A 16,149-nucleotide genomic window follows, 5' to 3' on the forward strand; every position below is an offset into this window, starting at 1 on the left:
GGCAATAATTAAGACATTTTTCTACATTTATTCTTAAAGTTAATTCTTTCTTGTTGTTGCAGTTGAAAAGTACTTTTCGAAATGTTGTTTTAGAAAATTGCTTTTAAAAGTATGGTAGAAAGTGTTGTAAAAAATGTAATTGATTAAATTTTAATGTTTTTATTGCTGAAAAACTTGTGGTTGAATGTTAAAATGTTTTCTTTTAACATGACAGTGAAAAATTAAAATTAATTAAGTTGTATGATATTTAAATAATTTAATATAATAATACATGAATTATAAAATTTACATACTTTTTAAGTAATTAATATAAATTATTTGAAAAATTAATGATACATAAAATATTTTAAAATTTAAATATAATAAATAATTTAATATTACTATATATGAAATATTTAAATAATTTAATATAATGATAAATAAATTTTAATTTAATTTAATTTTTATATATTTTTAAATAGTTAGTATAAATAAAAATATTTTAATAAATTTTCTCCCAAAAGTAAAAATCAGCTACATCCCAGCTTTTGTTGCAGTTTTTAATTAATTTAAATATCATGAATAATATATACCAAATCAAAAAGAAATTAAAATTCAAATCTTTTTCTATATTGTTCAAGATATTTTTGAAGAAAATCCCCGAACTGAGGAAAAAAATCAAAGCAAGAACCAAATAAAGAGAAGCATTTCAATTTCAATTATATAAGAGAGGGAACAAAGACAAACTGGGCGCGAAACTACTGGTTTGCAAAAATGGAGTTGGATGAATGGGAGTTGAGCGTTGAAGAATTGGATTTTCTTGAAAGAGATGCTCTCCAGAAGATCTCTCAGCAACGCCACTCTTCTTCTTCTTCCTCTTTGTCTACCAATCAACAACAACCCGTCATCCATTCTCTTTCTCAAAAGGCAATTACTTTCTCTTTTTTGCTTTACTTTCCTGGGGTTTCTTTTTCGATTATGATTCTGGGTTCGTTTTTAGTTTTTTTGGGTTTTCAATCTTCTTCTCTTTTCATTTATGATTATGATACAGGGTGAAGTTCCGTCCAGAACATTGCCTTCATCAATTGCGCCCAAAGCAAACCCTGGTAAGTTGCTTTCTTTTCATTTTTGTACTTGTTACTTCTATTGTTCTATATAAATGTAAGGCGCTAGCATTGCTTTGAACATATTTCTGTTCAACAGCTGATCAGTGCTCCAAGGAACAACTACCCAAGGTTTCTCTCAAATTTATTCTCCACGCCACTGGAAACCTTGCTGCAAAGTTTCCCTATAATCAGGTAAAATACATTCATTCCTCAGACTGAAAATGCTTTTACTTATGCACTTACCCTCTATGTTTTTATCCTTACTTAGGTTTTAGTAGATGCTTTTCGTAAGATCCCTAAAGCCACTTGGAATGCAAAAGAAAGGTTCCTCTTTCACTCTCAATTTATATCTGCCTTTTCTTTTTCATTGCAATTATGACTCAATGGTTGGTAAATTCAGCCATAGCCTGATAAGATGCTGTTGAACCCGCAGATTATGGATGTTCCCACAATCATCTTTGTCATTGGCAGAAAAAGTTCCTTGTGAAGTACCTGGTTGTAATATTGAGGTCATGGATAATTTCATTTTGTTTCTCCTCACATTAAGAACACACTACCTTGTTGCTAAACTGCTGTGTACTTCAATATAGCTCAATATTTTCTTCTAATGTTATCAAGGTAGAGAATTTACATCCCTTGGTGCAACGTGCTATTGCAGCTGCCTCTGCACAGCCAGATCTTCAAGGTAATTTGATATGTGCGGAAGAATGTTTCCTTGCCAACTTTCCTTGATAGACCATTACTCTTCACTTGTTGCCTATATTTCAGTTTGCTATTGGTATTCACTTTTATACAATTATGGAGTTAGTATTTTTCCCCTTATGTCTTGGCTTCTTCCTCTCTTTTTTTCCCTCAAGAGTTGTATCACAGGATTCCTAAGTCTATTGAGTCAAAGCTTCTACCGTTTCAGCGGGAGGGTGTTAGGTATGTGATAAGTACTGTGGAGAGTTTTCCCCCTCAAGCTTTTCTTTGTGATGTACATGAATTAGTGCCTTTTTCTAAGAAAATAAGAACTTTTACCTTCTCTTTCCATGGTCTTATGTCTCTGATGCTTTTACTATAGGTTATTCTTTTCCTCAGGTTTGTGTTGCAACATGGAGGACGGGCACTTCTAGCTGATGAAATGGGACTAGGAAAGACTTTACAGGCAAGTACTTGTTGGTACATACATACATACATACATATTTAAATCTGAACTGTTCTGTTCTACAATACATTTATATGAATTATCTAGCTACATAGCGGTCCACACTTGGTTTTAGCTCATTATAAATAGTTAAAGACAGAATCTGTGACCATTCTGAGGTTTTTTCTTTTCTTTGGGCATTCTTGATATGCTTTGTTGCTTGTTGATGACAGCAGTGTGTATATGGTTGAAACTCATGTTTTTCTAATTTATTTATCATGTACTGACAATGTTATATTTTCTCCCCTGAAATGAAAATTATAATAAAGGTTTAGTGTATTATGACCTTTGAGATGGTCAATATGTTGATAACTTGCAATTTTTGGTTATGGGTAGCCATTTGAATCTTTTATTTTATGTAGTATAATAAGTAACTTTTTTTTTACTTTCATGATTGGTCATTTTTCATTTATTACACCAGCCATGAATCTTTACCATTTCCTTTTGGAGTTCTATGATATTGTTGTTTTTCACTCAAGGAATGCTATGTAGTAATGCTTCCACTTCTTTATCATTCTTCTGTCCGCAGACAACCTATTATAATAGAAAGATGTATCAAGGAGATATATTGGTGTTTGATGACTTGCTCTTAATTGTTTGGACTTTGGAGTTTGATGTTAAGTATTAAAAAGTTGTGTTTTGATCACAAAAAACTAGAATAAAATTTTGAAAAGATCATGTTGTTTCAACATTCTTTGAAAGTGTAACAAAGAGAACATGGTTTATATTTATTCTTTGAAAGTATTATATTTATTTTCTGTTTGGTGCTACATATTAAACCCTTCTGGACTTTGCAGGCTATTGCTGTTGCTGCATGCGTTCGTGACTCTTGGCCTGTTCTTATACTTGCGCCATCTTCTTTGCGTTTGCATTGGGCTTCGGTGAGTTCTCATCAACTTCATGTTTATGGGTTTTTAGGATTTTTTTTTAGTTCTTTATTTTGGGAAAATGCTTGTACTTTTTTCCATTATGCAGATGATTGAACAATGGCTAAATATTCCTCCACCAGATATTGTTGTATGTTCTCTTGATTCCTTTTCATGTTTCCTTTTACTTTTATGACTTGGAACAAAATTGAAGAAATACTGAAAAAGATACTATCAACATTTACAGGTTGTTTTCTCCCAAATGGGTGGGTCAAACAGAAGTGGATTCACAATATTATCCTCAAATAGCAAGGGTGATATTCATCTTGATGGCCTTTTCAACATCATCTCCTATGATTTGGTAGCAAAACTTGAAAATGTATTAATGGCATCTGAGTTCAAGGTGAGTACAATCTTTTTACCTTTCAAGTTTTATTCAATCTTTTTATGTTTTGCATTTTATACATTTCAATATGTTGTTATTGTCACCTTGAATTCATCGTCTATAACTATAACTAAAGGGTAATAGTGAGCAAAGACAGTTTAAAATGGTGAAACTAGTGAGATGAATAAAAATTTTAAGATAGTCCAACTTTGATATGGTGTCTAAACTGCCTATTCTGTAGAAACAGGTAAATGATTAGAACGGTGGGATGGATGGTCCGAAAGTTAAGAAAACATGGAAACTGATAACCAATAACAAATCCAAAAGTTTACAGGTCAATTTTTACTATTCAATCTCCAATAATGATTGTGTTTTCTGCTTGTATATATTTATTTATACTATACATGACACTAAGATGTTATGGACCTCCAAAAATAATACCAAATCATGAAGATGATACGACTTGCTTCTTAAATAGTGACATGTATACTAAAAGATCTTGGGTTATTTTAGTGTTGTTAAGAGCGCAAGGTGCATTCTAGGCATTATTTATTGCCTAAGGCGTAAAGCGCCAAAAGGAAAAACAAAAAACTCAACAAAATGAAGTAAGGTGCAATAGGTATGTTTGTGTTTGTGATTTTTTCTTATAAAACTACAAAATTATCCTTCTCTTGTGTTGCCAAATATGCATGATTCATCTTATAGTCCCATGACTTTATTGAGTATTCAAACATTTAGACATAGTAAGTTTTATATTATCTCCTTTTTTATTAGTAAAGGTGTAGTATTAAAAAAAAAGAAATTAAGGAGAATATTAATCAGACAGCTTTTATTGTGCCTATTTCCTTACAGAAAGGCACACTAGGTGTCTGCCTTGTCAAATACTCCTTGCCTGAAAAGGTTTGAGGTGTGCACCTAGGTGCATGCTGTAGGAATTATAGAAATATATGTCATCCCTTCAGTTAAGGGATTCTGAAAATATTCTTTTTATTACAATCCCTTATTTTAAGGGATCATATCTCCTAATATTAGTATTTTTCTTAACTTAGAGTTTCCTAAATTAGAGAAATAGTTTGTATATATAAAGGTGTAATATGTTCTATTAAATATATAGAAATACAGAGAATTACTCTAATTTCTACTTGGTATCAGAGCAGGTTACGGTTTTTTTCTAATCTAGACCATGTCCGAGACTTCTTCTTCTACATCTCTTTCTATTCCGGAGATTACTTCAAAACCAGAAAATTTTTCTGGTTCTAATGCTCAATCAGATTCGTTTGGTTTGACTATCACCTGTCATCGATTGAATGGCAACAATTTTCTAGAATGGTCCCAATTGGTTAAGATTTTTCTCTTGGGCAGAGAAAGATTGGGCTATGTTACTAGTGAAATCAAGAAGCCTGCTGTGCCTGACACTGGTTTTGCTAAGTGGATGCGTGACAATGGTCAGGTTATGACTTGGCTTCTTAATTCCATGAACCTGAGTATAAGTAGAAAGTTTCTTCTTTACACCACAGCCGTTGACATCTAGAGTGCAGTTCGCGAAACCTACTCTAGCACTGATAACATTGCCGAATTGTATCATGTTGAAAATCAAGCAGCCACCCTTAAGCAAGGAACTATGCCCGTTACTCTCTACTACAATACCCTTACCGCTCTTTAGCAGCAATTAGATTTGTATGCACAGCATGATTGGGCAGATCCAAGAGATGCTGCCCTTTATCAACAAATTGTCACTCAGCGAAGGCTTTTTCAATTTCTACAAGGCTTAAACAAGAACCTGGACGAGGTTCGCGGCAGGGTCCTGGCTATTTCTCCTCTGCCCTCCCTTTGAGAGGCCTTCTTTATGGTCAAGAAGGAAGAAAATCGAAGGTGTGTGATGCTGCTTGATGAACCATATTCCACTCCTGAAGGATTTGCCTTACTAACAAATCACTCGTCTCCCTCTTCCAAATGGGAGAGACCTTGGTGTGATCATTGCAAAAAGCCCGGTCACTCCAAGGAGAAGTGTTGGAAGTTTCATGGTAAGCCTCAAGACTGGAAGTCCAAGAACTCTTGAGATAATAAATCAAGCCTTGTCGTTGCCACATCTATCACTAGCTTCACCAAAGAGCAGATTGCTGAACTTCAAAAACTGTTTGGAAAGTTTCAGGGGTCTTGTGAAGGTAATCTTGTCATGAAAAAACTAGAAGGTAAACCTTCTTCTACAGCATTTTTCTTCTCCCAGTTGACTCCTAATTGGATCCTCGATTCTGGTGCTACGGATCATATGACTCGTAACAAGGCCTTGTTTCGTACTTTTTTCCAAATCTTTAGTAAAGCTGTCAAAACGACTGATGGTTCCTTGTGCAAAATAGAAGGACATGACATTGTTGTTCTCAATGAACAAATTGCGCTTAAAAATATTCTCTTTGTACCAAATCTGGCTTGCAATCTCATTTCCGTAAGTAAAATTTCCATAGACTTGCATTGTCATGCAATTTTTAATGATCTTGATTGTACTTTACAGGCACTGAACTCGAAGAAGATGATTGGTAAGGCCAGCTTGCAGAATGGCCTCTACATCCTCCCCTCCTCCTAAAATCGAGATCTCCAAATCTTTCACCGCTTTAAAAAAAGTTGATACTGTTATGTTATGACACTTTCGTTTAGGCCATCCTAGTTTTCGATACCTTGCAAAATTGTTTCCTGCTCTATTCATTAATAAAAGGCCAAATTTTTTTCTTGCAAAATTTGCTCTCTTGCCAAACATACTAAATCATCTTATTTTCCTTCTCCATACAAGCCTTCTCACCCTTTTTCTTTGATCCATAGTGATATTTGGGGTCCTCGGGTAAAGAATGCTGATAATTGTAAGTGGTTTATCACTTTCATTGATAATCACAGTAGGATAACTTGGACTTATTTGCTGAAAGATAAATCTGAAACTGCTGGTGTTTTTTCGAAATTTTATAATATGGTTCTCACTCAATTTGGGTCTAAAATCCAGCTCTTTAAATCTGATAATGGAAGTGAATTTTTTTGCTAGGTCTTTGAGTGATTTTTTTAGGGAAAATGACATAGTTCAGCTTAGTTCTTGTGTTGGAACCCCACAGCAAAACGGCATTGCTGAAAGGAAAAATAGGCACCTCCTTGAAGTCACTCATTCTTTTCTGTTTACAACTAATGTTCCCAAATATTTGTGGGGGGAAGCCTTATTAACTGCCACGTATTTAATCAACCGAATGTCTAGTAAGGTTTTAAAATTTTAAACACCTCAATCTATATTTTTGCAGCATTTTCCCCATTTTAAGCCTATCTCCTCCATTCTGCCACTTAAAATCTTTGGCTGCACTATTTTTATCCAGAATAAGCCCAAGTTAGACCCTAAGTCTTTAAAATGTGTGCTGGTTGGGTATCTTCACTTAAGAAGGGTTATAAATGCTATCATCCTTCTTCTAAACGATTTTTTACCACGATGGATATAACATTTTATGAGCAGGATCCCTATTTCACTCCGGCTGAAATTCAGGGGGAGCCATGGAGTGATTTTCAGCCACATCAGGTATCTCCTAATCTTCATTCTCAACCTTCAGAATTGCCACTATTTTCGTTTTTACCTGCAGATTTGTCACCCGTGACTACTCCAATTGACTTTCCTGTAATACCTATCACTAATTCACTAACACCTACTTTAAACACCCTTCTTGAAAATACACCTACTCCCACTGAAAGTCTTCCAAAAACAACACCACCCAAACAGCTTCGTGTCTACACAAGAAAAAGAAAACATATCCTTGAGACTGTTTTGCAATCTGATTCTTGCCGAGAATTGGATTTGGGTTCAGCTGTCGAAATGGAAGAAGAAATCAGTAAGTCTAATACTCTAGATGACTTCCCTATTGCTATTAGAAAATGGGTTAGACAGTGCATCAAGCATCCTATTGAAAAATTTACTGGTTATAATTTATTGATGTCTTTTTTTCAAGCATTTACAGCAACCTTGGATAAAAAATAGGTTCCCACAAGCATAGCTAAAGCTCTAAAGGATCCAAAATGGAGAAGGGCTATTGAAGAGGAAATTTGTGCACTAGAGAAAAATATTACTTGGACCGTTACAGATCTTCCTCAAGGAAAAAAGGCTGTTGGCTGTAAATGGATCTTTGCTGTAAAGTATAACTCCAATGGCAGTATCCAACGATACAAAGTTAGACTAGTGGCTAGAGACTTTACGCAAACATATGTGATAGATTTCACAGAAACTTTTGCACCTGTGGCAAAGCTTAACACTGTTCGAGTACTTCTAAGTTTGGCTGTAAATTGCGATTGGCAATTACACCAACTTGATGTAAAAAACGCATTTCTTAATGGCAAGCTAGAGGAAGAAGTCTATATGAAATTGCCACCTGGCTTAAAGTCCGTTGAAGGTAGCAACAAGGTTTGCAAGCTCAACAAGTCTCTATACAGGTTAAAACAATCACCCAGGGCTTGGTTCGAGAGGTTCACTAAAGTCATTCTTAAAAACGGCTACAAGCAGTCCTTTGCCGATCATACACTCTTCATTAAGGTAACTTCTACAAATAAGAAAGCTATCCTAATTGTGTACGTGGATGACATAATTCTTATTGGAGATGATGAGGAAGAGATTAGCAATTTGAAGGAGTAATAGTTTGTATATATAAATTAGAGTAATTCTCTGTATTTCTATATTATTTAATAGAACATATTACACCTTTATATATACAAACTATTTCTCTAATCTAGAAAACTCTAAGTTAGGAAAGATACTAATATTAGGAGATATGATCCCTTAAAATAAGGGATTGTAATAAAAAGAAAACACATGACTTTCTCGTAAGATACTAATATTAGGAGATATGATCCCTTAAAAAGATTAGTTGGGAGACTAATATACTTATCCTTGATGAGGCCAGATATAGCCTTTCCCGTAAATGTGATAAGTCAACACATGACTAATCCTACTGAAGAGCATATGGCAGCAGCAAATAGAATTCTCAAATACTTGAAGAAAACTCCAGGACACGGCTTAATGTTTAAGAAGACACAAGACAGAACTGTTAAGATTTTTACAGACTCTAGTTGGGCAGGAGATCTCACTGAAAGAAGATCCACTAGTGGCTATTGCACTTTTGTTTGGGGTAACCTTACAACTTGGAGAAGTAAAAAACAATCTGTCGTTTCAAGAATTAGTGCTGAAGCTGAATTTAAAGCACTAGCTTTGGGAATATGTGAAGGAATTTGGCTACTTAAATTATTAAAAGAATTTGGCGCTAATCAGGAAGATCACTTTGAAGTTTTGTGTGATAATCAATCTGTCATTCAGATTGCCAAGAACCCAGTCAACATGACCGAACAAAGCATGTTGAGATTGATAGGCATTTTATTATTGACCAAGTCAACAAAAAGACAGCCACTCTTTCATACATTCCTTCAGAAGGACAGATTGCAGACATTTTTACTAAGGCTTTGCCAAAGCCTGTTTTCAATAAATTCCTATTCAAGCTGGGATTATACAATGTATAACCTCCAGCTTGAGGGGGAGTGTAGGAATTATAGATATATATGTCATCCCTTAAGTTAAGGGATTTTGAAAATATTCTTTTTATTACAATCCCTTATTTTAAAGGATCATATCTCCTAATATTAGTATCTTTCCTAACTTAGAGTTTCCTAAATTAGAGAAATAATTTGTATATATAAAGGTGTAATATGTTATATTGAATAATATAGAAATACAGAGAATTACTCTAATTTATATATACAAACTATTACTTCTTCAAATTGCTAATCTCTTCCTCATCATCTCCAGTAAGAATTATGTCATCCACGTACACAATTAGGATATACATTGTATAATCCCAGCTTGAATAGGAATTTATTGAAACTAGGCTTTGGCAAAGCCTTAGTAAGAATGTCTGCAATCTGTCCTTCTGAAGGAATGTATGAAAGAGTGGCTGTCTTTTTGTTGACTTGGTCAGCAATAAAATGCCTATCAATCTCAACATGCTTTGTTCGGTTAAGGGACTGCTTAGTTTATAAAGAATGAAAATGACTGCAAAAATCTTTACAGTTTTCTATGTTAGGGACTTTATATTTTTTGGAAGGCCATAGGACACATTATATTTTGCAGGAACAGTTTGACTTGGTTTTTTGTACTTGTTGGGAATGCATGTTTGTGTGTTTTGAGTACACCACTCTTGCATGAAGCTTATTAATGTCCTGTTTACATGGTAATTGTTCTTGTTTGCATATGCTTCTACCATTGATTTTCCCCTTCTTGTAGGTTGTGATTGCAGATGAATCTCACTTTTTGAAAAATGCTCAAGCAAAGAGGACAACTGCTTCCCTTCCCATTATAAAGGTATTTCTCTTTTAATAAGTGATGATGTAAACTTAAATCTACCTCTTTATTGACTATATTCGCACTTTAAATATATTGTGAATACCTTAATTTGCTGAATGAAAATTATTCACCTTAAGCCACAACAGACACTTAGGTTTGGTGTTTTCAAAATGTTCCAGTTAGCTAATTTACCGATTGAAGCGGATAAAAATTTTATATAGACAATGTAAAAGGCCAGAGAAATACTGTTTTACCACTCAGGTAGTATGATCATGACAAATTGCCAGGGTGGGTGGGATGAAGCAAGCAGCAAGAAATTTTCCAAATAGAGAAAAAAGTGCTTAAATCAAATGAGCTTGCTGATTGTTAATATGGATGAAAAGAAGCATGCATGAATAAACATAAATAGCTAAAAATATTATGAACTATTTTACTGCATCTTTGATTCCTTTTAGTGTTTCTTATTGTTGCTTTTGGTTGAAATTTCAGAAAGCTCAGTATGCAATATTGCTTACTGGAACTCCAGCTTTATCCCGCCCAATTGAGCTGTTCAAGCAGGTTTTTTAATTGCTATGTAGGAAATATGGTTTGCAAGATTTTAGAGTGTTCTGATTTTGCATTTTAGTAATTCTGTCAAAATTTCTGTACAACTGGCAGCTGGAAGCCTTGTATCCTACTGTATATAGGAAAGTGTATGAGTATGGTGAGCGATATTGCAAAGGCGTAAGTGACATTCATTTGAGGTTGGCAGATCTTTAAACTTAAGGATTGCCATTACATTAGGTATTGAACAACGTTTTTCTTGTACCAATCTTCCAGGGAGTATTTGGAACTTATCAAGGTGCTAGTAACCATGAAGAATTGCACAATTTGATGAAGGCTACAGTCATGATCCGCAGGCTTAAGAAGGATGTTCTTTATCAGCTACCCATGAAGCGTAGGCAACAGGTACAGATATATGCTAAAGTTCTGTTGTCTGATCTTCCTTTTCAGCTTGCTTGCCTCATATTAGTGAGCTTCATATTGAATATTGGAATTATAAAAAATGTTGCTTTTGGCTATAATCAATTACATTATACTTTTCTTGTCTAAAGAAGTAAAAGAAGTGGGAACCATCAACAATTTATTGGACTACTTAACAACAAACATTTTGAAATTGAATAATAAGATTAATGATGCAGCTGCAGTCTGGTTGGAAACTTTCAGGACATGCATCCAACTCTCATGTAGTTGTGGATATCAATTAAGCATAGCTTCTTTTGTTCTTTTGGAAATTTATTAAATCTTGGCATTTAGGATAAAAAGTTGTTTTCTTTTGGCACAAAAAGATTTCCTAGTCAATGTTGTTCATAATATCCAATTTTTATTTCACTGGGTCACTGCAGCTATTGATACACGTATATGCATGTACATTATACCATTGTACGAGTGTTTTCTTGTACAGTGTTGATCTCTACTTTAACTTGTTTTTGTAATTTGAAATAAATACTCAGGTGTTCCTAGAATTGACTGAAAAGGATATGAAACGGATCAGTTGTTTATTTTGTGAGGTAAATTCAATCTGCAATTGTTGTTTGTTAATTTGAATTTACTCTGAATCAATGCTGGAATTGCAGTTCTACATAGATCTTAAATTTATTGGACTGATTTGTATAGTACATGATATATTAATATTGATAATTTGATATAGATATTGGCTGATCTTGTAATTCAGTTTTTTGCTGATACATCAGTAGATCATTCAGTTTGGACAATTGTTTTCTACTTTTAGGTTCCCATTTAATTAGGCTCTTGTATGCTGATGTGCCTACAGTAGCTCATACTTCTTTTTTTCGTATATCAGTGACTTTGCCATCATGTTTGACTTAATATGCTATAATCTTAATGTAATTCTGAGGTGGAAAAGTGTATGTCATTTATTAGCATTGAGTGCGTTCTTTTGGAAGGTTTTTCTAGAGTGATACAGATCTAAAAGTGCCGCCTAACTGCTTTTTAGTTGGAGGTTGTAAAGGGCAAAATCACCATGTGCAAGTCAGAAGAGGAGGTTAAATCACTCAAACTTGTGCAGAAGAATCTCATAAATAAGGTCTTTATAAATATTCCTCATTTATTCTGAGTTGAAATAGAAGACATGTGCAATTTCTTTTGTAGTATTGCCATCTTTTTCATCTATAATTGAAGCTAGACTAAATTCCTTATTCCATCCTCATCGTCCAGATTTATACTGATTCTGCTGAAGCCAAGATCCCTGCAGTTCTAGATTATCTAGGAACTATTGTTGAGGTACGTTTTATACTTGTCTTAATAAATCTGTGCACTGCATAATTGTACACAGGAACCATTTTGTGTAAACAAGTCTCATCATGATTAAGGATAATTCATATTATAGTTATAAGCTTAATTCTTTTTTTCCCTGAATCCACCATGTTAATAGAAGCCTATCACTAATACAACTTTAAGTTCCCAAATGTAACTGTTCTAACAATTTGCATATGTACTTGCATGCCAGTTATTAGATGTGGAACGTGTTATATCCAAATTTATTAGCTTATCTGAATCTTCTTTGGTTCTGATTCTACGGTACCATCCTTGTGAAAAATATCCTTCAAGATCTGAAATTCCATCTTAAAACTGATAAAATATAATATGGTGATCTACATTTGTTCTAGATATTGAGTTCCTCTACCTCAAAAACTTGATAGAAGAGCCAACGAGGATACCTGACACCTGAAATATTCGACCCTCAATGTTCTTAATATATGTTCTCATGTCATGTGTTTGCAATCATGATTCTCCTGTTTGCATTAACCTTGTATTGTTATTCTCATGATAGATTTTATTACTTATTGGTCCTTACATATTTATTTGTTATAAGTAATTATTGCAGGCAGACTGCAAATTTATAATATTTGCACACCATCAGCCCATGATTGAAGCAATACATCAGTTTCTTCTTGTAAGGCCACTTAAATTCATCTTGAAATTTTCTCAAGATTTGACTCTTTCTCATAAGACGTTCCAAACTTACAGAAAAAGAAAGTAGGTTGTATTCGAATTGATGGTACTACCCCCGCATCCTCAAGGCAAGCTTTGGTTAATGATTTTCAAGAGAAAGATGCTATCAAGGCAGCAGTGGTATGGCTGCTTCTTTATATATATACATATTATTTCTTGTGATTCCTCCAATAAGTTTTATGTTTTTTATTTTTCATTTTCAGTATAAATCAGAAAATCTATAGACAGACATTATTAAGTCCCCGTTTTCTTTTTGTATTGCTGGTTGCAGCTTTCTATCAAAGCTGGAGGTGTCGGATTAACTTTAACAGCTGCAAGTACGGTTATCTTTGCAGAGTTGTCATGGACTCCAGGTGACCTGATTCAAGCAGAAGATCGTGCTCATAGGATTGGACAGGTAAACCACAGACCATAGCAATTATATCTGTGATGAATATCATTTCGGACATTATGCAATTTATGATCATGATATTTGCATGACTGAAGCTGGACTCTGATGAGTACTTAAAGTTTTACAATTACAGAAGACAAAAACGATGTATATGTAATCTGAAAGTCTCATTAGAATCTCCAAAATATCAAATATTTTAGAATATCATTTTCTTATGAGTCAAAACATAACACCTCAACCTTAAAGTAGTTTTAATATGTAGGTAAGCCCTTAACTGTAGTTGAAATGTAAAATACCAAATACAACCTTAAAGCTCTAATACTGGGAAAATTCTAATGAAATGAAATAATATGAATAATGTAATCTGAAAAATTGTTAATGTATATTAAATTGAAATTGAACTCAAGAATATAATAAAATATACAAATAAGATAAGTTTTCAAATAGCTTTCTTCCTTTCTCCGTTGAGTCACCTTGGAGTACATGACCCTTAGCCCTTGGTCTTTTCACCAAATGTTGAGTTCTCATCTAGCATTTTGAGTTGCATTTCAGATTGATATGCTTGTCAAGAGAGGGGCTATTGAAATAGCGATAGTACCAGATAACTAGGGATGGCAAGGGATAATGTAGATGTGGATATTTGTGGATATCTGATATTGGGGATTCAGATATTTTAATTACTATACGCAGTGGATATGGATATTATCCCTCGGATATCCATCATTTGATTCTATTTTACTTTTGCAGATAATGGATTTGGATATCAATTATCCAAATTTACTTTACTTTGACAGATAACAGATGTGAATTTGAATTCGGATAATCAAATCCATTGTCCACTTTGTAATTTTCTATTTTAATTTTGACTTACTATATTAAGTGAATTTCGGATATTCAATGAATATTCTTGAATTTAATACTGAAAATAACTAAAGTCGGATTTTAAAGTTATACAGATTCGGATTCTGATATAATAGAAATTGCAAATATTCAAACTCGATGTCATTCGAAATTCTAAAGTCATGCTTATGACTTATTATGTAGCCAATTTTATACAAGTCTGAATGGACTGTGCTTGAAGGTTGTAAAGGACAAGAATCTCATTACTCACTGATTGGTGCTTTAGCTTTTTACCTATTGCTAAGCCTTAAAAGTTGTAACGCAATCACAATTTATAGATACGGGATCAATGTTATTAATAATCTACTAATCTTGCAGGGAAACAGAGAGAAAAATTGCTTATCACATATGTTATCTATGACTTATCTGGATCAAGAATTTTTCTAATTCTGTTATCGAATGCATTTCCTCTCACTGCTAGGTGTCCTTTTCATTTTTTTTGTTCTCTGACATGTATGTCTTCATATTCTTAGGTCTCTTCAGTGAATATATACTATCTGCTGGCAAATGACACGGTTGATGACATCATATGGTATGTGCTTTCCTTATCTCATTTGGTAAACTCGGTCTCTCGGGAATGTTGACACACAGATGTGATGATGACGTTTATTACATCTGATTATTGGTTTACTTTTTTAGGGATGTTGTTCAGAACAAGTTGGAAAATCTGGGTCAGGTAATTTGCTTCTCTTTCTCTCAATCACACATTCAGATACATGGCAAAGTATCATACGAATTTAGGTGGTTTCATAAAACAATGTTCATCTTAATTTCCTTAAGTTGGTAAACTGAACTCAAATTATTTATGATTAGATGCTTGATGGCCATGAGAATTCCTTGGAAGTTTCAAGCAGCCAAGAACACAGAAGTCCCACAAAGCAGAAAACTGTCGACCTGATTCACCAAGGAAGTCCAGGGAAGCAGAAAACTCTGGATTCTTTCATGAAGCGTTGTATCAACATGGATGATGCTGAACATCAATCTAAGCTCAAATACCCCAGGAACATGTAGAGATCAGGCAGGTGGAGTTGGAAATTTTGTACTAATGGAACACATCATCCTCTTGGTCTACACTATCCGATCATATGTATCATCATCACTTAGGGTTAATTCTGGGAACGCAAGATTCCTTTGCCATTATCTTGAGAATGGAATACATGCCTGGATTTTAAACGTTACTTTTTAAGTTTGTAGTTTTGCGTTTCTAATAGTGTAAAGATATTATAATTTCGAGGCTAATCTTAATAGGATCTTTTCCACATTCTTTTGGTAATGTGATATTTTTGACAATTTTATTCATATTTTAATGGTCTCAATTATTTTACTTAGTGATAATGACAAATTAATCATTAAGGTTTGTATTTTTTTTATCAATTTGATCATGTGGTGGTTGGAAAAACAAGTTATTGTTGTGCACAGCAAAATTTTAAAATTTTTCATGAATTTTTATTTATACATATAAATTTCTGTTAAATTTAGTATCTATGTTTCTAGTGTTAACAAGTTATAAATACAAAGATTTAGGGATTATAGTGGGTGAAATACTTAAAAATGTTGAACTTTTAAAAAGATTACGAGATTAGACCTGCTTTTGAAAAAATTATGGGATTAGACTGAAAAAACGAAAATGTTTCTAGCTGGAAATGTTTTTCATAACACCTACCACCACCAATGGCTATTTAAATAGCCGTTTAACCCCCTCCCTCTAAACCTTTTTTTATATAAATCCTTAACTCCTTTCTTTTTTTTAATTTAATCTTAACTCATCTCTCTCATTCTCAAATTTGTCTCAATTCTCTATTAATTTCTCACTCAACTTTTATTCCTCTCAACTCTCTTTTTTTATTAAAATTGTATTAAGGTTTTCTAAAATTAGTTTTTTGTATTACAATTTATTTCGTATTTATTGAAATTAGTAATGGCCAAATCTCTAATTCGTTTGGATAACAAGCACATTTTGATCAATCAATTGCAAATG

General features: G+C 33.6%; 1 protein-coding gene across 1 annotated transcript; it reads left to right on the plus strand.

Annotated features, from left to right (window-relative positions):
* The first annotated feature begins 603 nt into the window (after nucleotides 1–603).
* On the plus strand, nucleotides 604–15,499 carry LOC105773231 (uncharacterized). The gene is made up of 24 exons (XM_012594947.2): nucleotides 604–906; nucleotides 1,031–1,085; nucleotides 1,183–1,277; nucleotides 1,354–1,409; nucleotides 1,519–1,594; nucleotides 1,704–1,770; nucleotides 1,943–2,009; nucleotides 2,166–2,232; nucleotides 3,069–3,152; nucleotides 3,247–3,288; nucleotides 3,385–3,540; nucleotides 9,806–9,883; nucleotides 10,355–10,423; nucleotides 10,523–10,588; nucleotides 10,685–10,813; nucleotides 11,359–11,415; nucleotides 11,862–11,951; nucleotides 12,083–12,148; nucleotides 12,753–12,821; nucleotides 12,896–13,000; nucleotides 13,152–13,277; nucleotides 14,645–14,703; nucleotides 14,811–14,847; nucleotides 14,985–15,499. Exons 1-24 carry the CDS (start codon nucleotides 754–756, stop codon nucleotides 15,180–15,182), a joined length of 2,067 nt encoding a protein of 688 aa, XP_012450401.1. The 5' UTR covers nucleotides 604–753; the 3' UTR covers nucleotides 15,183–15,499.
* The last annotated feature ends 650 nt before the right edge of the window (nucleotides 15,500–16,149 follow it).

The sequence above is a fragment of the Gossypium raimondii genome, chromosome 6 (genome assembly GCF_025698545.1).
Source record: "Gossypium raimondii isolate GPD5lz chromosome 6, ASM2569854v1, whole genome shotgun sequence".
Classification (NCBI taxonomy): Eukaryota; Viridiplantae; Streptophyta; class Magnoliopsida; order Malvales; family Malvaceae; genus Gossypium; species Gossypium raimondii.

Bases quoted from the DNA above. Each gene is read 5' to 3' on its own strand.
- LOC105773231 (XM_012594947.2), top strand. From the start codon at position 754: ATGGAGTTGGATGAATGGGAGTTGAGCGTTGAAGAATTGGATTTTCTT. The intron at 12,149-12,752 runs GTACGTTTTATA...TAATTATTGCAG, and splicing joins ATCTAGGAACTATTGTTGAG to GCAGACTGCAAATTTATAAT. The intron at 13,278-14,644 runs GTAAACCACAGA...TCATATTCTTAG, and splicing joins GTGCTCATAGGATTGGACAG to GTCTCTTCAGTGAATATATA.